This window comes from Giraffa tippelskirchi, chromosome 1, assembly GCF_054371585.1.
Source record: "Giraffa tippelskirchi isolate mGirTip1 chromosome 1, T2T-mGirTip1v1.2.pri, whole genome shotgun sequence".
NCBI lineage: Eukaryota > Metazoa > Chordata > Mammalia > Artiodactyla > Giraffidae > Giraffa > Giraffa tippelskirchi.
In genome coordinates this window covers 113283347-113309124 of record NC_137275.1, presented here as the reverse complement: position 1 = coordinate 113309124, position 25778 = coordinate 113283347, and the positions used below count along the sequence as shown (strand labels likewise).

Sequence of the window (25778 nt, the reverse complement as noted above, 5' to 3'; positions counted from 1 at the left end):
TGATCCCTGGGTTGGGCAGATCCCCTGGAGAAGGGAAAGGCTACCCACTCCAGTATTCTGGCCTGGAGAATTCCATGGACTAAGTCCACGGGGTTGCAAAGAGTCAGACACGACTGAGCGACTTTCATTTTCTTTCACTTTCAACCTACTCTTGTACGGCAAGCACTTGCCCACTCCTTTGTTGTCTGGGAAACACCTGTCCAGTGTAGGTGCTGGGCTGAGTGCCCGTGAGAGGCACGCGCTTGTTCTCAGTGAGTCTGTCATCCCTGGAGAGTAACCGTGGGAACCGTTCCTTCCAGAGTGTGGTGCTGGCTCATGGCAGGGCCTGGGGCAGGAGCCCTGAGGGAATAGGGCAGGCTTCCCCAATGGCTCAGCAGTAAAGAATCTGCCTGCAATGCAAGAGAGGGAGATGCAGGTTTGATCCCTGGGTCAGGAAGTTCCCTTGGAGACAGGGGATGGCTGTCCGCTCCAGTATTCTTGTCTGGAAAACCCCGTGGGCAAAGGAACCTGGTGAGCTACAGTCCATGGGGTTGCAAAGAGTCGGACACCACACACACACACACACACACAGACACGTATCTTTCACTCTATCCCCACAGGGAGCTCAGAGGAGGAGCTAGACCCAAGCAGACAACACAGGAGTGTGCTTTTATTTTGATGGGTGAAATTGGTATTCGGTCTTTGATTTTTTGCTTGTTTCATAAATTTTGCTCAAATTCTAGCATGGGGCCTCGGGTGCAGCACATGTGAGCCTTAAGGAAATCAGGCAGCAGGTTCAGAAAGTGGTATCATTTTTTGTTACCTGTATTCTTGTGGCCTAGTCCACATACGAGGAGAGAGACACAGTTCTTTTTAAAGCTTATATTTGTATTGATCACTTTTCTGTTGTGACCCTCTTAGGTAGCGAGGTGCACTCAATTTAGTGTTTGTCAGCTTTTTCTGATGGCCATCCCCCCAGGAGTTGTTTTAGACCCTAGGGTAAGAGGCTGCCCACAGAGGGGTCACTGCCTGGAGAGCTGGGAGACCGGGTGTGTGAATGCAGCTCATTTAAGGCCTTTGTGGGTTTTCACTTTGGAAGGGAACCATACAGAAGAGAGTTCGTTTGCCTCCTAACTTGTTGGGAGAGGTCAGTGTTCTTTAATTTTCTTGATGACTTAAGGTCTTCAACTAGGTGAGCTGCTGTAATCGAGACTTTAATGTGGTGGCTCAAAGAAGAGAGCATTTAAACTCTCATAGTACTTTCTGTTCATGATCTGAGCCACAGTCTGCTCCTGGTCTTGTTTTTGCTGACTGTATAGAGCTTCTCCATCTTTGGCTGCAAAGAATATAATCAATCTGATTTCGGTGTTGACCATCCGGTGATGTCCACGTGTAGAGTCTTCTCTTGTGTTGTTGGAATAGGGTGTTTGCTATTACCAGTGTGTTCTCGTGGCAAAACTCGATTAGCCTTTGCCCTGCTTCATTCTGTACTCCAAGGCCAAACTTGCCTGTTACGCCAGGTGTTTCTTGACTTCCTACTTTTGCATTCCAGTCCCCTATAATGAAAAGGACATCTTTTTTGGGTGTTAGTTCTAGAAGGTTTTGTAGGTCTTCATAGAACCGTTCAACTTCAGCTTCTTCGGCATTACTGGTTGGGGCATAGACTTGGATTACCGTGATATTGAATGGTTTGCCTTGGAAACGAACAGAGATCATTCTGTCGTTTTTGAGATTGCATGCAAGTACTGCATTTCGGACTCTTGTTGACCATGATGGCTACTCCATTTCTTCTAAGGGATTCTTGCCCACAGTAGTAGATATAATGGTCATCTGAGTTAAATTCATCCATTCCAGTCCATCTTAGTTGGCTGATTCCTAGAATGTCAACGTTCACTCTTGCCATCTCCTGTTTGACCACTTCCAGTTTGCCTTGATTCATAGACCTAACATTCCAGGTTCCTATGCAATATTGCTCTTTACAGCATCGGACTTTGCATCTATCACCAGTCACATCCACAGTTGGGTATCGTTTTTGCTTTGGCTCCATCCCATCATTCTTTCTGGAGTTATTTCTCCACTGATCTCCATTAGCATATTGGGCACCTACTGACCTGGGGAGTTCATCTTTCAGGGTCCTATCCTTTTGCCTTTTCATACTGTTCATGGGGTTCTCAAGGCAAGAATACTGAAGTGGTTTGCCATGCCCTTCTCCAGTGGACCACAATCTGTCAGACCTCTCCACCATGACCCATCCGTCTTGGGTGGCCCTACACGGCATGGCTTAGTTTCATTGAGATAGACAAGGCTGTGGTCCGTGTGATCAGATTATCTAGTTTTCTGTAGTTTTAGTTTTAGTGTGTCTGCCCTCTGATGCCCTCTCGCAACACTTACCTTTTTATTTGGGTTTCTCTTACCTTGGGCCTTGGGTAATTCCTCTTGCCGCCGCCGGCCCCAGCCCCCAGCCTGGCCTAGCCCCTCTCGCCTGCCGCCCCCGGACCCCCGCCCCCGGCCTAGGCCCTGTCAGCCGCTGCCCCCGGCCCCCGGCCCGGCCTAGCCCCTGTCGGCCGCCGCCCCCAGCTCCCGGCCCCCGGCCCGGCCTAGCCCCTGTCGGCCGCCGCCCCCGGCCCCCCTGCCCCCGGCCCGGCCTAGCCCTGTCGGCCGCCGCCCCCGGCCCCCGGCCCGGCCTAGACTCTGTCGGCCCCCGGCCCGGCCTAGGCCCTGTCAGCCGCCGCCCCTGGCCCCCGGCCCGGCCTAGCCCCTCGCGGCCGCCGCCCCCGGCCCCCGGCCCGGCCTAGCCCCTCTCGGCCGCCGCCCCCGGCCCCCAGGCCCCGGCCCGGCCTAGCCCCTCTCGGCCGCCGCCCCCGGCCCGGCCTGGCCTATCCCCTCTCGGCCGCCGCCCCCGGCCCCCGTCCCCGGCCCCCGGCCCGGCCTAGCCCCTCTCGGCCGCCGCCCCGGGCCCCGGCCCGGCCTAGCCCCTGTCGCCCGCCGCCCCCGGCCCCCGGTCCCCGGCCCGGCCTAGCCCCTGTCGGCCGCCGCCCCCGGGCCCCGGCCCGGCCTAGCCCCTGTCGCCCGCCGCCCCCGGCCCCCGGTCCCCGGCCCGGCCTAGCCCCTCTCGGCCGCCGCCCCGGGCCCCGGCCCGGCCTAGCCCCTGTCGCCCGCCGCCCCCGGCCCCCGGTCCCCGGCCCGGCCTAGCCCCTGTCGCCCGCCGCTCCCGGCCCCCGGCCCGTCCTAGGCCCTCTCGGCCGCCGCCCCCGGACCCGGGCCCCGGCCCCCGGCCCGGCCTAGCTCCTCTCGGCCACGCTTCTGCGCCGAGCCGTCGCAGCCGCCTCGCTTCTGCGCCGAGCCGTCGCAGCCGTCGCAGCCGTCTTATGGCAGAAAGTGAAGAACGAACTAAAGAGCCTCTTGATGAAGGTGAAGGAGGAGAGTGAAAAAGTTGGCTTAAAGCTCAACGTTCAGAAAACTAAGATCATGGCATCTGGTCCCATCACTCCATGGGAAATAGATGGGGAAACAGTGTCAGACTTTACTTTTTTGGGCTCCAGAATCACTGCTGATGGTGACTGCAGCCATGAAATTAAAAGACGCTTACTCCTTGGAAGGAAGGTTATGGCCGACCTAGATAGCCTGTTTAAAAGCAGAGACATTACTTTGCCAACAAAAGTCCGTCTAGTCAAGGCTATGGTTTTTCCAGTGGTCATGTATGGATGTGAGAGTTGGACGGTGAAGAAAGCTAAGCGCCGCAGAATTGATGCTTTTGAACTGTGGTGTTGGAGAAGACTCTTGAGAGTCCCTTGGACTGCAAGGAGATCCAATCAATCCATCCTAAAAGAGATCAATCCTGGGTGTTCATTGGAAGGTTTGATGTTGAAGCTGAAACTCCAATACTTTGGCCACCTCATGCGAAGGGTTGACTCACTGGAAAAGACCCTAATGCTGGGAAGGATTGGGGGCGGGAGGAGAAGGGGACGACAGAGGATGAGATGGTTGGATGGCATCACCGACTCGATGAACATGGGTTTGGGTAGACTCCGGGAGTTGGTGATGGACAGAGAGGCCTGGCGTGCTGCAATTCATGGGGTCGCAGAGAGTCGGACACGACTGAGCGACTGAACTGAACTGAGTACTTTCTGTTTCAAACTGAGGTCTAATATACACATACATACACACACACACACACACATATATCTATATAGTTGCTGTTGTTCACTCCTTCAGTCATGTCTGACTCATTGCAACCCCATGGACTGCAGCACCCCGGGCTTCCCTGTCCTTCACAATCTGCCAGAGTTTGTTTGCTCAAACTCATGTCCATTGAGTCAGTGGTACAATCCAACCATCTCATCCTCTGTCACCCCCTTCTCCACCTGCCTTCAATCTTTCTCAGCATCAGGGTCTTTTCTTAAGAGTCAGCTCTTCACATCATGTGGCCAAAGTATTGGCGCTTCAGCATCAGTTCAGTTCAGTTGCTCAGTTGTATCCCACTCTTTGCAACCCCATGGACTGCAGCATGCCAGGCCTCCCTGTCCATCACCAACTCGCAGTTTACTCAGACTCATGTCCATTGAGTCGGTGATGCCATCCAAACATCTCAGCCTCTGTTGTCCCCTTCTCCTCCTGCCGTCAGTCTTCCCCAGTCTTTCCTGAGTCTCTCCCATCAGGAAGCTTCCATAAGCCTCTTATCCTTCTCCATCAGAGGGCAGACAGAATGAAAACCACAGTCGCAGAAAACTAACCAGTCTGATCCCATGGACCAGAGCCGTGTCTAACTCAGTGAGCTATGCGTCATGCTGTGTAGGGCCACCCAGGACAGACGGGTCATAGTGGAGAGCTCTGACAAAACGTGGTCCTCTGGAGAAGGGAAGGGCAAACCGCTTCAGTGTTCTTGCCTTGAGAACCCATGAACAGTATGAAAAGGCAGCTTTAGCGTCGGTCCTTCTTCCAGTGAATCTTCAGAGTTGATTTCCTTTAGGATTGACTGGTTGGATCTCCTTGCGGTCCAAGGGACTCTCAAGAGTCTTTTCCAGCACCACAGTTGAGAAGCATCAGTTCTTTGGCGCTCATCCTTCTTCACAGTCCAACTCTCACATCCATACCTGCCTACTGGAAAAACCATAGCCTTGACTAGATAGACCTTTGTCAGGAAAGTAATGTCTCTGCTTTTTAATACGCTGTCTAGGTTTTTCATAGCTTTTCTTCCAAGGAGCAAGCGTCTTTTAATTTCATGGCTGCAGTCACCATCTGCAGTGATTTTGGAGCCCAAGAAAATAAAGTCTGTCACTGTTTCCACTGTTTCCCCATCTATTTGCCATGAAGTGATGGGAGCGGATGCTGTGATCTTAGTTTTTTGAATGTTGAGTTTTAAGCCAGCTTTTCACTCTCCTCTTTAACCTTCATCACGGGGCTCTTGAGTTCCTCTTCACTTTCTGCCATTAGGTTGGTGTCACCTGCATATCTGAGGTTATTTATATTTTTCCTGGCAATCTTGATTCCAGTTTGTGCTTCATCCAGCTTGGCATTTCGGATGATGTACTCTGCATAGATGTGAAATAACCAGGGTGACAATATATAGTCTTGACGTACTCCTTTCCCAGTTTTGAATCCAGTTCACTCATCGGTACCTCTTTTAGTGTACTCCTCCCCTGCCAGGCCCCTGTAAATTTCAGACCACTTTACATTCCCTTAAAGGTAAAGACTGTGGCATAAATTGAATCATCCCTGTGTACCTTGAAGCGGATGCATTGAAATTCATCCTTGTGTGTGTCAGTCGTTTGCTTCTTTCACTGCCAAGCAGTATTCCGTTACTCCATGGCAGCTGTTTATCCATCCACTGAGACATTTGGGTTGTTTCCATCCCAGCACTTTTGAAGTGAGTGACTCAGGTGGGCGGGAGGTGAAAGGCCTCTGCCTCCTCCTGCCACTCAGGACCCAGGCTCCTTCCATCCTGTCACCCTGCAGCCTTTTTGTTGTCTTTGTCTGTATGTTCAGAAACTGGGTGTTAGAAGCGTCTGTTCCAGTTGGGGGAAGCTAAAAGGAGGGGGTGGTGCCCTGGGCAAGCCACAGGCAGAAGCTCCGCTCGCTGCTGTGTTCCCGTTTCATCTGTGTGAACAGTCACTTGTGTGTGCCTGGCTGCAGGGAAGCCGGGCTGTGGGACTTGTCAGCAGGAAGCTCGTGTCTGAGAAGGGAAGCACGGTGTTTTGGTGGGTGCCTAGCAGCCCACAGCACAGCTCATCAGCGAGTCTCTTTTAGGAAGGAGACCAGTGGGGGACATGGTCACCTGTCCATGTGGTGAGAGACTTACTGGCTGCTGACTGGGAGCCCCTCTCTGCACACCATGGACTTGGCCTCTCATCCAGGCCTGTCTTTCCTTCTCCCGGGCCCTGACTTTCCGCTCGGGAGACTCTTCCTTGTCCATGTTCTTCCCTGGCCACGTCTGAACTGCTTTTTGAGGGTGTGTCTTTCTTGGTTTGCACAATTGCAAGAGTCTGTTCCTTCACATGTAGTTTTTTGGAGCCTGCAGTTGCTGCTGCTGCTACTGCTGCTGAGTCGCTTCAGTCGTGTCCGACTCTGTGCGACCCCATAGACGGCAGCCCACCAGGCTCCGCCGTCCCTGGGATTCTCCAGGCAAGAATACTGGAGTGGGTTGCCATTTACTTCTCTAGTGCGTGAAAGTGAAGTCGCTCAGTCGTGTCCGACTCTTAGCGACCCCATGGACTGGAGCCTACCAGGCTCCTCCGTCCATGGGATTTTCCAAGCAAGAGTACTGGAGTGGGGTGCCGTTGCCTTCTCCGGCCTGCAGTTGCATTAGGGCTTAAACGGAGGTGTTGGTCAGTTAGTATTTTAATCTCTTTGGTACTCTTTATAGAATTCCCTCAAAAACGTAGTAGTCTTCTGGTCTCACTGTTTCTAGTTAGTACCGTGTCCTGGTAGCTGTCAGACACTCGGATCCTTTTTTGGATGTAATCATCAAGCCTGATTTCTTTTTCGCTTCCTCTTTGGATCATCCCTGTCTTCTGTATTTCTCCGGTGCCTACTTCAGAGACCTCTGAAGTCATAGGTTTGGGTGAGAAGCAGGCACCTTTTATCTCATCTTCTTGACCAGTCTGTCTCCTTTTTACAATTTTGACTGAAAAGTCTCACTAGGAGGCTTTTGAGAAAGGCTCTGGGCAGGGTACTTGTTTGTAGCCATTCAGAGATCTAGGAGCAATTAACCATTGTGTTAATACATTCTCTCATACTTCATCGTGTGAGGCCTGTGTGGGGCTGACTCGTCAGTCCGTGTGGTTTTGCGAGGGGGCCGCTGTGGAGAGTAGGTGTTATACTATTGCGTTGAATTGAAGCTCCCTCTGTCCACGCGATCCTGGGCCAGCCCTGTTGGCGCTGCAGTTTCTTCTCTCTGCAGCAGAGAAGGCAGGCGTGTTAGTGACGCCCCCTGAGTTTTCTGTGGAGCCCAGTCCTGGAGGGGACCCGGGGTTCGGCCCACCCCACCTCTCTGACCTCAGAGCACCCTGCCCCGGCACGGTTTTACTCCTTGGAGTCAAAGAAGCTGTGTTGAATGAATGAATGAATGAATGCCACGTAGAAATAGATGGAGTGGACAACACTAACTTCCTTTACTCTTTTTTTCCCCCTTTTAGAAAGAAAGAACTCTCAGCCACCAAGAAAGACCGTGTGAATCATTGTCTGACAATACGTGAAAACATAGTGGCACAGTCTCTCAGGTAACTGCACTTTGAACTTTCCAGTGAAAATAGAACACTTCTGTGTTTTCATCGTCGCCCTAGTTGTTTTGAAACCTTGACGGGACCCCTCCCCCTTCTGGCGGTGGATATGGAGGATTTCCAGACACCGTAATGAGTAATGCTTCCTTCTTGTAATCTTACACCGTGTCGGTGTAACCATTTGGATAACTGAACAGCATGTTTGTATTTTCCTTATTGCGGTGTGGGAACAAGAGCCTGCGCAATTACTGGGATCTCGTGGTTGCTTTTCTTCTGCGCTCTGCCCTGTCCGCCCTGTGGGGGTGCTCCCTGCTCATCACAGCTTTGGGATGGTGGGCTCATGGGCGTTAACCGGAGGCCCACCTCCCTGGCTCAGGCTTTCCTGTGGGGTGAGCAGGCAGCACCTTCTTGTATCGCTTTTTTGCTGATTGTCCTCATTCTCCTTGCTTTTTACTGTCTGTCTCTCTTTCTGAGTACTGTTCCTTGTATCTGTGGGTGGTAGTTATTTTAAGCCTGTCTCTAAATGAGTGAGTAGGAAACAGATGTGCTTATGGTTTCTGAACTCCGTTCCTCGGATGGGACGTGTGAAATACTTCTCTTGGAGTAAGTACTTTCTCTTGGAGTAAATCATTCATGTTCTTCTCCTGTTGGGAAGGGCTCTTTGTAATCTATTAGAAAAACCTCTAAGAATAATCACCTTGGTTTTCGTACTGACAGAAATTTGGTGATTCATTTATTTTTCGTGGCACATTGCCACTTGTATTTTATACTTGCCGCTTGTATTTTATGCTTTCAAAGTGATTTCATGTAGACTATTTCATTTTAGTTGAACTCAATGCCATTTTGAAAGACAGTGTATGATTACTGTTTTTATCTAATTTGTAGAAATATCGTGGGAAGAAATGAAGTGACAAGTGAGAATATGTGCTGAAACTAAGAATACAAAAATTCTAAGTTAGCATGCTCTTGTAGACAACAGTACTAAGTAAAAGTAGGGGAGAAGGTTTGCATTCTGTCTCCGCTCCGAATAAGCCAGGCAGCTTCAGACAAGGCCAACTTGTTGGAGTCCCTGTGGCCTCGTCTTTGATGTGTAAACTCAGTGTGCAGAGCTCTTGTGGGAGGAGCGACACCCGTGGGACGCTGTTGAGAGCTGCGTGAAAGTGCTCATGAGCTCCTGAGAGGCAGAAATCCATCCTGTGGTGGCGCACGTTGTCCTGCAAGCCCCCATGACTCTTGTGTGAATGGACGTTAGATGCCTGGCAGAGCCCCGGGGCCTGCTGCTTCCTTAGCACAGCTGTGCTCATCAGACTTCCAGCATCCAGGTCTCAGGAAGGAACACCTCACATCGAAAGCTTATGGACCCAGAAAATAGACCTTTTCCATTCTGAGTGCTTCATGCCTTACGCTTACTTTGTTTCTTGATAATACCCAGTGGACTTGATGGACTGTTGGCTTAGATTCACACCTGTGTGTGGGGGTGTGTGTGTGTGTGTGTGTGTGTGAGTGAGTGTGTGTTCAATTGCTCAGTCACGTTTGACTCTTTGCAGCCCCATGGACTGCGGCCCACCAGGCTCCTCTTATCCATGTAATTTTTCAGGCAGGAATACTGGAGTAGATGCCATTTCCCTCCTCCAGTGGATCTTCCCCACCCAGGAATTGAACCTGCATCTCTTGTGTCTTCTGCATTCAGGCAGATTCTTGACCACTAGCGCCACCTGGGAAGTACGTTGAGATATGTTAAGACTGGTTTGTGGTTCACTTTGCCATCGTAAATCATGGTAATCGCTGTTAATAGGTTCTCCATTCCTGTGTCTGTTCGGTTTTTATGGAGTAATGCTAATGGTCTTTGCGGTGCTTGTTCTACGTAGGATCAGATGAATGGGATATGTTTTGGAGCCAGAGAGGTTGTCTTTGGTCGCATCAGATCAAAGAACGTGTTTGTTTTAAGATGTTCTCCATACTTTTCAGAAATGTCGAGTTGTAGAGCTGCAGTGGATCTTTTATACACAGGTAATGATTTAGGAAGTCTTCGTGGCTGGCATTTCCTGTGGTCTCTCCTCTAATGTACCTGATCTCTGGTACGTTCTTCAGCTTCTGTCAGGTACTGATCTTATCTCTCGGGGCTTATTTCAGGCAGCTTCTCGAGTCCTTGAGGTGTGTTGTGACTCAGCCTACTTCAGCTCTCAATTTGGTGGTCTGTCCTGCTGCTTCCTACATACGCATGAACATCAGAATCACCCCGAAAATTTGTTAGAAATACAGGAACGAAGATAACCTCACTGCCCTCTTTCCCCAGCACTCTGATGTTTTCTGTCCAGTGGAGGGTGAGGATTCATTTGTAACTCGTTTCCTTTTGGGAGGACCTCAACACCCTCGTCTAAGCAAGTGGACCTGATAAGGTGATTGGGTAAAAATAAGTGTACAGGAATCTATAGATTTCCCATTCCCATATATTAGCTTAAATCTGTTAGAAAATATAATGCTTCAAGATCCAATTCATAGTAGCACCAACATATACTATTTCAAGAAATTGACAAGAGATATGCAGAAACTATGGAAGGACTGTATGGACTTCCCTGAAAGGGACAGATGACTACTTCCTGCTTTTTCAACGTGGGAACAGTTCCTTATCATAAAGTTAAACTTTCTCTAAATTAATCCATAAATTTAAAATGAGCTTGATCAGAATTCTAGTAGAGATATTTTTGAACTTGTTCATCTGCAAGAATAAATACATCAGTTTTAACAAACAAAATCTGAAACCATCAGTAATTGGTGAGACCTGGTGTTCATGACATTAAAATAGCTCTTAGACATTAAAGAAGGTACAGAATAGGAAGTGGGAAAGTGTATGTGTGTATGTGCAGATACGAATTTCCGATAAAGGTAACATCTTGTATTAGTGTGGAAATGATGGATTATTGAACCAGTTGAGTATTTAGGGGAATATTCTTCATATTGCAGGCAAACGTAAATGCCAGATTAATTACCTAAATGTAAGAGAGTGAAGTCATTACTACAAAAAGAACATTTAATCTTAGTCTGTGGAATGCTTAACAATATAAAGGAAGAAAGTGTTTAATCTAGAATATAGTTCAGTATGTCAAAATCTACTTGCAACTGAAACTTAAATGCAACTTGGGGCAAGTATTGATGGTATATGTATCAAAGGTTTACTAGCTTCTTTAGAGAGAAATTGTAAACCGTTAAGAAAAAGGCTGTCTTTCTAATAGGAAAACAAGCAAAACTATGAATGGGCAGTTTGGAAAAGAAGAAATGTAACTGAGCCAGTAGACGTAATAGCTAACACTTATTTCATGCTTCCTGTGGAGAAATGTTCAGATTTACTAGTAATCACTGGAATGAGACGAAAACAAAAATGAGAACATTTCTTTTTTACCTGTCAACTTTACAGACATTAAGCAATACTCAGGATTTTGTCAGAGATGATGCAACTTTTTTAAAAGGCAACTTGGGGAATTTCACGGTCCAGGGGCTAAGACTTTGTGCTGCCGATGCAGGGGGCCCAGGTTCGATTCCTGGTCAGGGAACTAGATCCCGTGTGCGGCAACTAAGACCCGGCGCAGCCAAATAAATAAATATTTTAAAAAATGAAAGGCAGTTTGGCCTGTTTGATTTGGCCATTTCGCTTCAGGAGTTGATCCTTAGGAAAGTGTCTGGTGATCCTGGTGCAATGCTAGTCATCCCGTTAAAGAATGAAAAATAATCTTGATGACTTACCTACAGGGGAATTGAACTTGATACATTTATGGAAAGGAATATTAGTTAACTTTATTAAAGATGATTTCTAGATCTGTGACTAGGTGATATAATAATATGATAAAGATTAAATTAAAAAATTATGAAGGATTTTTGCTTCTGACTCAGATGGTTAGATAGCATCACCGACTCAACGGACATGAGTTTGAGCAAACTCTGGGAGACAGTGGAGGACAGGGGAGCCTGGCGTGCTGCAGTCCATGGGGTGGCAGAGTCAGACATGACTGAGCGACTGAACAACAAGATAAGTGACAAGGACAGGGTTTGCCTTCCTGCCCAAAGCAGTTGATAATGGATACAATGCATTAAGTGTGGTTTTCAAGGCCTCAGGTATTAGGCATCTCTGGGAAAATGGAAGCTAATGCTATGAGCCTGAGGATTTCCCCAGATGACTGCCTGGAGGGGGTTTCCCAGTGAGGACGGGAGGAGGGAAACCCGGGAGAGCCCATGGTTGCTGGGACAGAGTTGATGGCCTCAGGAGGCAGGGTGGCTGGGACCATGGGGGGAAGATCAGAGAGGGACAAGCTGCACAGAGAGACCTGGAGACCCGCGAGGGCTCTCAGGTCTCAGCTGAGTCTTGCTGCAGACAGTGGCCTGGAGCTGCGGGTAGAGTCACCTGAAGGGGCTGGAGGGAGCAGGTGCTGAAACTCCAAGTGCGGGAAGAGCTCCTCTCACCAGCCAGAGGGGGAACCTCATCCTTCTGGCGCTTTGGGTCAGCTGCTCAGAAGGGTTTGCCTTCACAGCAGGGGTGACTCACTTCAGCCCTAGATGAGATGCTGTTCTGATCCTGCCTGCAGGTGGAGCCCAGGGCGGCCCTAGTCCTTCAGAATAACACAGTTGCATTCCAGGGCAAGCTTCAAGAATGTCGGAATTCAGAAGTGTATAGTGCCCAACAAGATAGAAGGTATAAGGTCTGGCATCTGATGAGAAATGGTCAGGAATGCCAAGAAGCAGGAAAACATGAGCAACGGTGAGAAAAATAACTGAAGCTGACCCAAACAATATTTAACCCAGAAGAAGGCAGGGAAGAGGGCCAATAGAGAGCATATGGACCAAATAGGGAAGTCGCAGTACAGTGGCAGATTCAAACCTACTTTTAGGGACTTTTCTGGTGGTCTGGTGATGAAGAATCCGCCTTCTAGTGCAGGGGACATGGGTTCAATCCCTGGTCAAGAAGCTGGGATCCCACATGTTGCAGGACAGCTGAGCCTGAGTGCCACAGTGAAGAGCCTGGGCGTTGCAGCTGAGACCCGTTGAGGCCAAAAAATAAAAAATAAACCTAGTTATATCAATAATGACATGAAATGCAAAAGATTTTTCAGATCAAATGAGAAGCAAGACCCAGTCTCTGCTGCCTACAAGAAATCCATTTTAAATATAAAGATTCATATAGGTTAACAGGAAGACAATGGAAAGAGGTTCACCATGTTGGCCCTGAACAGATGGAAGCTGATATTACCATCAAGTGGAAGTGAAAGTCACTCAGTTGTGTCTGACTCTTTGTGGCCCCATGGACGATACAGTCCATGGGATTCTCCAGGCCAGAATATTGGAGTGGGTAGCCTTTCCCTTGTCCAGGGGATCTTCCCAACGCAGGGATCAAACCTAGGTCTCCCACATTGCAGGTGGATTCTTTACCAGCTGAGCCACCAGGGGAGCCCTGTTATCATCGAAGTGGGTCTCTAATCCAAGGCCATGACCTGGAATAGGATCATCATTTCATAACAACAGTAAAGGCATCAGTTCATCAAGTGGGCATGACAGCCCTAAATGTGTATGTACTTAAGTCCAGAGCTTCAGAAACACATGAAGCAAAACCTGATGGAATTGCAAGGAGAAATAGACAACCCCACAGTTACAGGCAGATGTCAGTGGCCTCTCAGAAATTCTTAAAATCTGGATCTAGAAAACTGCAAACACTGTCCCACTGTGTGCTGATCGACATTTACAGAAGCTCCATGCAGGAGAGCAGAAGACTCCTTCCTTTTGAGTGCCCACAGGACACGTGCCAAGGAAGACTGACGGGGCCGTAAGCGGGTCTGTGGACGTAAATCACTGAACGTCACACAAAGCGTGCTCTCCGACCTCAGTGTAGGTGTCTGGGACTCTACTGCTGAAAGGCAGTCTTGAAAAGCCCCCACTATGTGGAAATCAAATAGCACATTTCCACGTGACCCATGGGTCAAAGAGGAAGTCAAAAGGGAAATTTGAAAATATTTTGAACTGAGTGAAAATAAAAAGAAAGGATTAAAAAACTTGTAATATGCTGCTATAGCATTTTAAAGGGGCATTTATAGCATTAAACGTCTATTTTCTAAAAGAAGAAAGGTCTGAGACCTTCAGTAACCTCAGTATACCTTAGAAAACTAAAAAGCAAATGAGACCCAAATTGAGCAGAAGGATGGCCATACTAAAAATAACAAAAGTCAGTAAAATTCAAAACAGAAGTGTATAGAAAAGTCAATAAAACGAAAAGTGTGTTCTTTGAGAATGTCAGTAAGAGGAATAAGACTGATCAGGAAAAAGTGAAGTCACAAGTTTCTAATGTCTGGAAAAGGGAAATGGTGTCAGTGTAGGTTGTACAGATATTAAAAGGATAGCAAGGAAATATGAATTTTATGCCAGTAAATTCAACCACTTAGATGATGGGCACGTTTCTTTTTCGAAAAGCACTGTTTATTCTGTTTGGCGGTGCTGGGTCTTCGTTGCTGCGCACGGGCTTTCTGTAGTTGCAGCCAGCGGGGGCTGCTCTCCGTTGCGATCGGTAGGCCTCTCATTGCAGTGGCTTCTCTCGCTGTGGAGCACAGGCTGTAGGCCCACGGGCTTCAGTGGTTTTGGCTGTCAGGCTCTAGAGCACAGGCTCAACATCTGTGGGGTACGGGTTTAGTTGCTCCGTGGCATGTGAGGTCTTTGTGGACCAGGGATCAAACCCATGTCCCCTGCACTGGCAGACGGATTCCTGTCGGCTGTAGCATCAGGCAAGTGCGATGGACAAGTTTCTTGCAAGACCAACTTCTAAAGCTCTCTCAAGCAGAAATAGATAGCCTGACTAGCCCCGTGTCTCGTTGTTGTTGTGTTTTTGGGGCGTGCTGTGCAGCTCACAGAATGTGTTCCCCCGCCAGGGGTCGAACCTGGGGCCACAGCAGCAAGAGCTCAAGAGTGCTAACCACTAGGCACCAGGGACTCCCCTAAGTCCTCTATCTATTTTATTAAATTAAAATTTAAAAACAGTATTTGATTTCGTTATTGGAGAGCTTCTTAAAAGCATGGTTAGAAGTAGTATGTAAACCTACTTTTTGTCTTTTTTAAAAATTGAGAGAGAATGGGCCCACAACACTGGTGGTTTGCTTCCCTTGTATAATGCACTGCGGCAACCTAGTGTTAGCCAGCACCTCTGTCGTATCATTGTCATTCCTTTTTGTGTGTTGAGAGCACTAAAGAGCTCGTCTCTTAGCAACTTTGAAGTTTAAAATGCAGTATTGCTGACTGCAATCACTAGGCTGTGCTTCCGAGTTCCAGGTTATCTACTAATTACAAGTCAGCCTGCTTTTTCAGCTGTGAATTGTATGGAATCTCTATACACGTATTTCTGTCTCCCCCCCCCTCTCTCTTTTAAAGGTTTATCTAATGACTTGTTTTGGGCTGTGCTGGGTCTTCGCTCCTTCTCGGGCTTCCTCTAGTTGCAGCAGGCGGGGGGTGCTCTGATGGCGGTGTGCGGGCTCAGTATTGTGCCCGGGCTTAGCTGTCCCCACAGCACGTGGGAGCCTGCCAGTCTTCGCAGACCAGGGAGCGAGCCTGTGTCCCACCACTGGACCACCACGGAAGCCCCCAAATAAAATAGTTCTGATGAAAATTTTGTGTCTGAATTCAGATGTGCTGTAAAAGAGGTTGTTCCATAGCACAGTAATTTCTTCATGTTGATTACACGTTGAAGTAATATTTTGGATACATTGGGTTAAATGAAATATATTATTGAGATGAATTTTACCTGTAACGTAAATGTAACGTCCTTTTTCTCTTCCAGAATCCCACACAGGATACCAGAAACCTAACTGCGTTTCATCATCGTGTGTTCTCTGGGCTGTGACAGTCTCTCTTCTCTTTTCATTTAGAAATTCTCCAGAATTCCAGAAACTTCTGGGCATCGCTATGGAACTTTTTCTGCTGTGCAGTGATGACGCGGAGTCAGATGTCAGGATGGTGGCTGACGAATGCCTCAACAAAGTCATAAAAGTAAGAACCCTCTGGATGGTGTTCTCTGAGATACGATCACTGTAGCTAAGGGAAGAAGCCGTGACTTGGTGTTCTTTTGTTTTGAGTAGCCAAGTCCTTTAGGTCGTCTGCACTTTTTTAATCGAATAGTGTGTGGTTTGGAGGGACTCTAGTGTCTGCCAGGGTACTGGCTGTACCTGCCCAGTCAGAGGGAACGGGTTTCCCCTCATGCCTGCGTGGGGCGTAGGTCAGGGATGGGCGCTGGCAGTGACCTCTGGGGGCTCTTGGACCGAGTGTCACTCTGTCGAGAAACCAAGACGCCCCGAGAAGGCAAGGGGACGGGCGGTGGAATCCGCCGTTGATGTCTTCGTCTCCCGAGTCCTGGGTCGGGCAGGACTGTTCACAGGTAAGGACGTGCCTTCTCTGGTAGCTTGGCTGGAGTTCTGGCTGGAGTTGGTGTGACGTGACTGGGGAGATAGGAGTTCCCAGAAAAGGTTGGTGAAGCCAGAGCCACCTGGGTGGGAGGTGAGGTGAGGAGCGCGGGGGACACAGGTCCTCTTTGCTCAGGCTTTCCCAGTGCAGAGTTTGTACCCAAGATCAGTGTAGCTTTAATCCACTTTTCCCTTTTCCTGTTTTCTGCTGCCATTGAAGATGAAGTTCTTTCATAATTGTTACTATCTTGGAAAACTGCCTTTGTTTTTCTCATTCTGCCCTTCTCCTTGTTTGTATCCCCAGCCATCCTGGGGTTTCAGCTGACAGTGTGCTCCTGCCTTCGGATGATGTACAGTCTCAGATGGGGAGCATGTTTGTTCAGAAATGCCTGAACGCATGGTGTAAGTTCTGAGTTCTGGGAGATGTTGGCAGCTCATCATTGCAGTCTGGAGGTGGAGGTGATTTCTGTGTGGGGAGGCAGAGCAGGCTCCCCGGAGGTGGTGGCAGTTAGGTGAACGAGAAGATTTAGGACCTTCTCTTTTTTTGGCTCCCTGTGTGGCATGTGGGATCTGGGTTTCCCCCACCAGGGATCGAACCCGGGCCCCAGTGCAGTGGAAGCAAGGAGTGCTCTAGGGACGTCCCTTAGGACCTTCTTAACGCTTGCAGACTCACAGAGGAGGGGGACTCTACCAGAGAATGGGAGATGTTGAGGATCAGTTCAAGGGGTTTGCACTTTATTTGGTAGAGAATGAAGAAAGGGAAGAGCTCTCGAGGATTTGTAACCTGGTAGTTGAAGTATCCTGGTGGTGCCTTGTATCCTGCCTTGGACAGAAGAGAGACTTTGTGCCCAGAATCCATGAGGGAGGCTAAGTGTCCAGGGAAGAGAGGCGGGGCCCTGAGCCAGGAGGAGGTGCTGGGGTGCCAGTGAGGAGCAGAGGTTGGGCTGTCACGGACTGGACCTGGCGGCTGTGTGTCCACCCCGGTGTGGAGGTGGAGGCGGGAGCAGGGGGGGCTCAGGTGGCGCATTAGCATCGCCTGTGGCTGTGAGCACCCATTCAGTGCTATTTCTCGGCTTTGAAGTTTACTTTTCTCCTGTAATAAAATACATTTGACATTAGTTTATAAAACATTTATGAAGTGAAACAAAACTTGGATATGCCTTCTAGTTTTACTGGCCAAGCCGTGTTTTACTATATACTTGTCCGTTTTGATGTGCTTGTTTGAGGGACTGTAGTCCAAACTGAAATAGTAGAATTAGAATTTTAAAATATCCTAGGCATGATTCAGAACCTCCCAGAATGTGACCGTGTTTTGATTTTCAAGCTCGCTGAGCCTCTGTGGGTTTGCTAAGACCAGCTTGGTTTCTAGCTGTCACGTGCTTATATCACAGGAAAGGAAGAGGTCTTTTCTGTGGAGGCTTGGTTATATCTTCCCTCTCTTCTTGTGGACAAGCCATTGGCAGTACCGTTCGGAGGAGAGGGTTCTCATGGCTGAGAGCGGGGCCCAGAGATCTTTCCGTCTTGGGAAGCCATCTCCAGCGTGGACTTTGTGTCCTTGCTGGTGGTTGCCATCTGCCATTATTCCTGGGTTGAAGTTGCCCGTGTGGCCATTTCGGTTTGACTTGTAATCGAGCAAGAGGGTCAGGGCTCTGAGGAGCCTGTGGTTCCAGCAGGTTCGTGTGTCGCTGGGGCCCTGAGGTGGGGAGCACGTGTGCCTCACGGGCGGACCAGACCTTTGGGAAGGGTGCGGCTTCTGCGTGGAGCGGCGTGTTCCCACGCCAGAATCAGGGCTCTGCCCTTGGGTGTCCACCTCCTGTCCCACTTGCTCTGCAGACTCCAGGGAATTGCTGATGTTGGATCATCATTAAAAACGATGGTTAAAGAATGTGCTTTAATGACTAAAAATGATTAAAGTATGTACTTGAATTGAATATAAGAGCTTTAGAGTGAATTTGAACTATCTACCATTTAATTTTGATATTATGTAGTGTTTGATTGTAATGAATATTCTTTTCCTTCCTTTTTTAAATATTATGGTGAATGACCTGTATCTAGTTGGTAACTTCCTGCATACATATACTTCTTTCTTAATGAACAGGTTTTCAATTTAGTTGCTATTATATTCTCCTTCGCATCAACATTGAAGTTTTAGTTGCCCTTCAGATTCCTTTAGAACTGCTTCGTGGTTGTTGTTCAGTCGCTCAGTCGTGTCCAACTCTTTGCGGCCCCGTGGACTGCAGCACGCCAGGCTTCCCTGTCCTTCATCACTCTTAGAACTGCTAGTAAGTAGAATGTATCTTCTCTGAACAAATCTCTTGTGTTTTGTTGTAGGCTTTGATGGATTCCAATCTTCCGAGGTTGCAGCTGGAACTCTATAAGGAAATTAAAAAGGTGGGTTTTTATTTTTCCTTATTGAAACAAGTCTATTGATCCACTGTATTGAGTAATGTATGAAATTTTCTTGTATTTGATAAGTAAAAATGTTAGAAGGAAGCAAATGCTGTTGGATAAAGTAGACTCTATTGTTTTACTTCTTCTCAGAATGTTGTTCTTCATTATTTATTGGATGAGATGGGAATTAAAATGGGAGTTTTTAAAAAAATTCTGTATAATTTCGTCCCATTAAACCTTAAAATTTCAAAAGTAGTTGCACACTTAAATGGCCTTTTCTCTAAAATTAGAAATTAGTGAAAAGAGCTCTTTTGTTTATCTGAAGTCCTGTTGATGACCGGTGTCTGTGACTCCTCCGGGTAACACACCGCTCCTTCACTCCCTGAGAACGGCGCTCCTCGGAGCCTGCGCGCTGCCCTGTGGAGGTTTGCCGAGCTGGCTCACCTGGTTCGGCCTCAGAAATGCAGGTGAAGTGGGTGCTGTGGGTCGTCACTGTTGCTGTTATTTTGGTCGGGAGGCCAGCTCCTGTGGACTCTTTCTGTCTCAGCTCAAAAGTCGTTTGTCTGAAGGTCTCCCCTCCCCCCCATCTGAAGCCAGCCCCCTCCTCCCGTCCCACTGCAGTCCGTGCCGTCCGCTTCCTCTCCCTCACAGCAGCGTGGCTCAGAAACGCTCTCACACACCTGTTCGCTTTCTGCCCCCCCCGCCCCTCAAGGCACGTGCGTCCCAGGACAGGGGGCGTCCCTGTCGGCCTGCTGTAGCCCAGCACTGCGGACGGTGTCTGCCCGGGGGCTCGCCAAGGAGATGCTTGTCAGGTGGTCAAAGACTGCGTGCCACCTCACTGTTGCTCACCGTAGGGATTATAGAAAACTCTTGTCTGTCTGTTACATGGGTTAAAAGTAGGAAGTGTGAGGAAAGTTTTGACTGATTGAAACAGTTGTATCTTTTTAATTTCTTTTAATTGGAGGATAATTTCCTTATGGTGTGGTGGTGGTTTTTGCCATGAATCACCCATGGGTGCACATGTGTCCCCCATCCTGAACCCCCCTCCCGCCTCCCTCCCCACCCCACCCCTTGGGTTGTCCCAGAGCACCGGCTTTGAGTGCCCCGCTTCATGCGTCGAACTTGCACTGGTCATCTCTTTTACATATGGTGATATTCATGTTTCCGTGCTGTTCTCTCAAATCATCCTGTCACCAAGATTTTCCAGGCAAGAGTACTGGAGTGGGTTGCCGTTGCCTCCTCCGTTTTTTCCTCAATTAACCATCCTTAATGATTGAATGCAGACCCTTGCGTACAGGAACGTGAAACATGAGTGGATCGGCAACAAGTGGCTGCCCAGTCTGGGCCTCCCGCAGAACCGTAGCTATTTCATGGAGTGCCTTGTGCACGCGCGGATGCTGGACCACTTGACCAAGAAAGCCCTTCGTGGACAACTGAAAATGATTGATAGTTTTCACAGGTCAGTCGGTGCAAGAAGTTCTCACTAGCCTGCTGAGAGATGTTTGCCTGCGGCCAGGTCTAAATTTTTTCTTTTTCTCTTGGAAACAGAAACAGTTTGCAGTGTGGAATTGTGTGCCTGCGAAGGTTGAATTATGACCGAAAAGGACTGGAAAGGAAAAGAGAAGAACGCCAGAATGACCTGAAAGGCTAGTACAGTCCTATTTCTTGCTTCCCAGTGTATAAGCAGCCTCAGTGATTTCCTATTTGAAAGAAAACTTCAGGAAATGCTTTCCTTGGAGAAAACACACCTCGCATCATGACAGAGGAGGGAGGGATGGAAAGGACTGTTTTTGAGGTCGTCCTCTGTGGCCAGAGAACCTGTGCTCTGTCCTGGGGCTCACATGGGTGAGCTCAGCCGTGTCCGACTCTTTGCGACCCCATGAACTGTAGCCTACCAGGATCCTCCGTCCATGGGATTGTTTAGGCAAGAGTACTGGAGTGGGTTGCCATTTCCTTCTCCAGGGGATCTTCCCGACCCAGGGATGGAACCCAGGTCTCCCGCCTGGTAGGCAGATGCTTTACCGCCTGAGCCACCAGGGAAGTTCCAAACACCCATGAAAAACACTAATTCTTTCATTGAAACAGCAACAAACAGCAAAACCTTATCTTTGGTCTCTAGGAGAAGAAGAAAAAAACCGCTGCACCTCCACCAAGGACACTGAGTGTCAGTGCAAACCTGGCACTTTCCGTGGAGAAGATGCACCTGAGTTCTGTCAAAAATGCAGCACCGGGTGAGACACAGGAGCCTAGGGGGCTTCCAACCCACAGGAGACCCCAGTTTCCTTGTACCCATGTCTCTCTCCTGCTTCTGTGAAGCCCCTCCCACCTCTCAGAGCTCCCCTGTGCCTGTGGGGTCTCCTGAGCCTGCAGCGGCGCTCCCCACCACCCCCGTTTGTCCTGCACGGCTTTCCCAGTGGCCCCTTCCCACGTCTCCTCAGGAGGGGCCTAGAAAGACCGAAGTGCTGACAGCAGACAGAAGTCATCATGAGGCCACGTGTGTGCTCCTTCAAGGTTCCTATAAAACCGGAGCCAACTCGCCAGGCCTCACACCCAGCCCTTGCTCCCCAGTAGCACCTGAATCTTTCCTGTTGGGGGGCTCGGTGGCCAATAGTAATTCACTGTCCTCTGACGCTCCAGTGTTGGCTGAGATTGGTAGGAAGAGTCAACAGGTGGATGAGAGGGCCTCGTATTTAAGTTTGACTGGAAGATGAGTCAGACTTGTGCCCATACCCTTCTGACCCTTGACCTGGATGAGGCCCCCCTCTCACAGAGCTCTTGAAGAACAGCTCTGAACACTCAGCAGGAGCCCGGGGGCCACAATACACAATCCTGGATCCTTCTCCTGCCCAGTGAGGGGAAGTGAGGGGACCCTGCCCTGCAGATAGCAGGAGCCTGTCCCCTCTCCAGTCTTGTCAGGGGACCCAGGACAGGAGGCTACCCCCTCTTTCTCCTCATGCAGCTAGCTGTCCCTGATGAGTCCCCCTGTATCTGTACCCAGGTGCCCTGATGGGAAGGTCATGGTCATGGACTGTACGCCTTGGAGCAACATCAAGTGTGTGGACCAAGAATCAAGTACCCTGGCCCATGGGGAGGTCCTGGTTCCTGGAGAGCGAGCAACCATGAGCCAGAGACTACCCATCACTCCCTCTCCCTCCTCATGCACTTCACTGGTGATGAAAATGGTAACTGGACTTGGAGTCAGCACTGTCCTAATCCTAATCGGATGTGCTGTATGCTGGTACTTTAAAGGTGAGGTTCTAGAAGGGAAGGAGGAGGTGCTGGCTCCCTCCTCCATCTCCCCAATCCTCCTGTTCCTCCTGGCTTGTCTCTGATCTTCTTCCCCAGGAAACCCCTCCTCCTCCCACCTCACCAGGTCCTACCAAACCGTGATCACATCGGTCCCCCCAACTCAGCTGACGGTCCCCTCTTCCCCCTGGCCGAGTCTGGTGGGAGGAGGCAGGAGAAGAAGGTGGTTCAGGAGCGCTGCACAGAGATTTTCCACGGGTTTCATTTTATTTCCTTTTCTCCCTTCTCTTCTCTTCCCTGAGGGTTCTCCAGACTCGGAATGTCCCGCTTGCCGTCACAGGCCCGGGGCTCTGTTCAGTGTCTGAGCCCCCAGCCTGTACCCTGTCCCTAGGGAGGGAGGTGTGGCAAGAGGGCTGTCCCCACCACTCAGCGGATGTCTCTTCTCTTCTAGGTCGCTTGAGTGAGTGTTGCCACGAGGTGAGTCGGTTTCTCCAGCATCTGGCAGCATCAGACCCTCAGTCACTGCTTTCCCCCCACAACAAAGCCCAGGGTGGACACGGTCCCTGGTTTGTCCTCTACTGTTGTCGCTGACTCTCTCAACTGGCCTGGGGGCTCTAGGCTGAATGTAGGAGGGAGACGGGCCTGTTGAGAGCTGTCCTAAGGCCGGTTGGCAGCCCCGGCCCTGTCCTTACTGTTTGAGACACCCTCACTCTGTAACCCTGGACCCAGAGGCATGGGGGGTGTCAGGCAGGGGTGCTCAGATCCCCTTAGCATCACATCCGAGTCTGGGTGCCATCAGCAGAGCCCAGATGTGCTGAGTCTATGCCCACTTGGGGGGCAAAGCACAGGAGTAGGTGGGAAGGCAGAACCCACTGTGTCCCCCCAGATACTGTAGGGGTTTGTGGGTTTGTGACTCCTGGGTCAGCGCCTTGCTTTCTCAAGGCCCTTTTCTGGTGCTTATGTGTCCCCCAAGAGGGTCTGGGACTCGGGACCATGCCCACAACAATACGCTGACCAATGGAGATTCCCTTTCTCTTCTGGTCCCTTGGCAGGAAAAGCTGACAGAAGACAACGCCCAGTCCCAAGATGAAGCAAGCAGTCTGTCTGTTGGTGAGTGTGGGGCTCTGGCCCTTCTGCTTGCTCGGACTGTGGTAGAGACAGGGAGAGGCAATGCTGGTCAGGTCTCCTCTCCTCTGGGGAGGTGGTGATGGAGGGAGACCAGGGCATGGAGGGAAGGGAGCCCCACTCCCTGCTCTGGAGAGAGACCAGGGCATGGAGGGGAAGGGAGCCCAAGCCCTGTTCTGGTCCACTGGCAGCTCTGATGCTGTTGATCCTCTGTCTTGTTCTCACCACATCCCTGGTCTAGAACAGGGCAGCCGAAGGGTGATGACTCCTCCCATGACTGACCCAGTGATGGAGTCAGAGCTACCTAATATTTGTCTGTGTGATTGTTACAGCCTTTTAAGCCATTCCTCATCATAGTAGGAATTTCACATTTATTTCAAAAGTATGATTAAGTTGAATCTACTTGAAGTAAAATTTCTTTGTCAACATATAGAAGTATTTTCACTGTGGATATGTGTGTGTGTGGGGCATGGCAACCCACTCCAGTATTCTTGCCTGGAGAATCCCCATGGACAGAGGAGCCCAGCAGGCTACAGTCCACGGGGTCGCAAAGAATCAGATATGACTGAGTGACTAAAGACATATATATAATATATATGTATACATATATGCACACACACACATACAGTGACATCTACAGTTTGGAGTCCTATCACTTCAATAGCTTTGAGGTTTTTGAGTATTACCTTAATTTATAAATTAATCTAGAAGGAATTGAGATCTTTCAGGTGTTCTATATTTTTCTTATGAAAAGATTTAGCATTTTAAGTTAAGCGTTTTATAATCCCTCAACTCCATGTGTGTTTTTCTTTGGTAAATTTCTCATTTCTTGTTGAGGATGTATCTTTGTATTACAGTGTTCTGTAACCTTATGAGTTTATCCAACTCATAATTCATTATAGAATTTATTGCCTGTTATAATTTTTAACATTCATCCATCCATACATTCACATTTAGGTATTAGTGTTGAACCATTCGAGTTTGATAAGAATACAACCATATATACAATAATGACTCTTTTGTCCACTCCCTTCAAAGATCCTGCATTGGTTTTGTTTTGCTTATGGCTGCATCTGCCAGAATTTCAGAACAATGTTTACTAGGCTCAGTTCTGTAATCTAGGATCCTCGATGAAGACCAAGGCTGCTCTCCATTGTGTTTTACAGAAACCAGCAGCCCCTGAAGGATCTCAGAGGAGAAGATGGCTGCTGGTTCCAAGAGACGCCACTGAAAGTGAGTGTTTTTCTCCTGGGCAGTGGATCAGGAGTGGAGGGAGGAGTGACAGAATTAGTGGCCTAATTTCTGTCTCCATAGCTGTTAGGGCAACTCAGAGAGGGGACGGCTTGTCCCTGGACCATCAGGACTCGAATTCCCTCCCTGCACCCCTTTGTCCTCTACCAGTGGCCCCTAACACCTCCCTGTCCTTCCCTCCTCCACCATCCTCTCTCCTCCCTGGTTGCTCAGGGCCAGGTTGACCCACCCTGAGACATCTGAGAGGTTGTGCTGCCCAGCAGGGCACCCACTGGCCCAGGGAGGCTGTGGAGCACCTGTCTATGCGTGCTCAGTGGCTTGAATCATGTCCAACTCTTTGCAACCCCATGGCCTGAGGAGCCTGCCAGGCTCCTCAGTCCATGGGAATCTCCAGGCAAGAATACTGGAGTGGGTTACCATGCCCTCCTCTAGGGATCATTCCAACCCAGGGATCGAACCCACATCTCTTCCATCTCCTGCACTAGCAGAGCCCCAACTGCCCCAGGCTGACCTCACGCCGCTCCCACTGCTGTATCCTGAGCGGCTGGTGGTGGAGGAGAAGGCTGAGGAGGAAGGGGTTCGGTGACGTGTATTCTGTGACGTGGTCACATGCGGGTTTGCTTTTTCAGTTTGAAAATATGACTGCTTTTAGTCTTCCCTCCAGTTTCACGTGAAGGTTGAAAATGAAGATTTGATTCTTAAATTTGAGCAGTGATTTTACAGTCTTTTTGAAAGCAACAGTTGAGGTTTTCAAAAGACATCTCAGAAAACTCCAGTAGATAAAGCCAAAAAACCCAGAATGTGTTGAGGGTGAACTGCGGGCGGCACCCCAAACTGTCCTGTGTCTCTCCCAGAGTCTGTAATTGCTGAGATGGGTGGATATAGGACCCCAAGCACCCTCGGGACTGAGGTCTTCAAGTGACAGCAGAGGTCCCGGCTGAGCCAGGAGCAGTGTGGCCTGTGCCCCGGTGAGTGGGGAGCCGTGAGGGTGGGCGTGGAGCCGGGAGAGGGGCGTGGGGGACTCGGGGGCGGAGGAAGGGGCAGCACCTGGCGGGGCCTGGGAGGGGCTGGCTGTCGGGGCTCGAGGCAGGGACACCCCTGAACCTCCACCATGCAGCCCTCACAGGGCAGAGTTGTCTGACCGCCCAGGGTCGAAGTTAAGAGAGCGAGTTCGCAGCAGGTTGAGTGAACCCCTGTACCCACTGTGGGTTCATTTTAAGTGCCTGGAGTGAGGTTGGTCAAGCCCTTGCTGAGCTCGATTGAGAGAGTCAGTCAGGGAGGACCGAGCTCAGGGTGAGAGTGAGGGGCAGCTAGTGTGGTGAGTCCTCCTCACCTGGGTGGGTTCTGGGGACGCCCTTGAGTTCAGGGGTGCCCTTTCACTAGCCTCCCTGGAGGCTTGTTTAGCGGGTGGAGGGGCAGAAGTCCACTTAGAAGATATGCTCATTCCTAGTGGTGGTGGTTTCTGAAGCAGTTCATCCTGTTCGGTTCGACTGTGAACCAGTACCTTGCAGGATCATGTTTGACGGTAGGCCTGAGCTGTGGGCACGGCCTTCCTTCTCCCGCACCCCACACTCACCTGCCGTCTTTTTGGCAGCCCCTCCCCCTTCTCTGCGCCCTTGCTGGTGGGCCTGAGGCCAGCCCCCCT

At 49.7% G+C, this 25778-nt stretch overlaps 2 protein-coding genes and 1 long non-coding RNA gene across 4 annotated transcripts in view; 2 read left to right on the top strand and 1 right to left on the bottom strand.

The window, feature by feature from the left end:
- The window catches only part of LOC145507145 (uncharacterized), a 26581-nt gene extending 2466 nt beyond the window's left edge, over nt 1-24115 (top strand). The window contains exons 2-12 of the mRNA XM_081493083.1: nt 7614-7697; nt 15590-15710; nt 18452-18511; nt 18899-18978; nt 19809-19970; nt 20060-20157; nt 20631-20742; nt 21510-21760; nt 22209-22234; nt 22810-22867; nt 24049-24115. Coding sequence (XP_081349209.1) covers nt 7614-7697; nt 15590-15710; nt 18452-18511; nt 18899-18978; nt 19809-19970; nt 20060-20157; nt 20631-20742; nt 21510-21760; nt 22209-22234; nt 22810-22867; nt 24049-24065 — 1069 coding nt within the window. The 3' untranslated portion in view covers nt 24066-24115. The remainder of the gene's footprint in view (nt 1-7613; nt 7698-15589; nt 15711-18451; nt 18512-18898; nt 18979-19808; nt 19971-20059; nt 20158-20630; nt 20743-21509; nt 21761-22208; nt 22235-22809; nt 22868-24048) is intronic.
- LOC145507167 (uncharacterized) lies at nt 22002-25740 on the bottom strand. 2 transcript variants are annotated; one of them, XR_014054628.1, is made up of 2 exons: nt 24645-25740; nt 22002-22903 (listed from the first exon to the last, which is right to left on the bottom strand). It is a non-coding gene; the product is annotated as an uncharacterized LOC145507167 (long non-coding RNA). The 2 variants fall into 2 exon arrangements; XR_014054627.1 differs by having other exon boundaries at nt 22002-22376.
- The window catches only part of LOC145507142 (liprin-alpha-1-like), a 25851-nt gene continuing 25133 nt past the window's right edge, over nt 25061-25778 (top strand). Inside the window, exon 1 of the mRNA XM_081493071.1 lies at nt 25061-25101. The gene's annotated coding sequence lies outside the window, so the exon portion shown is untranslated. The remainder of the gene's footprint in view (nt 25102-25778) is intronic.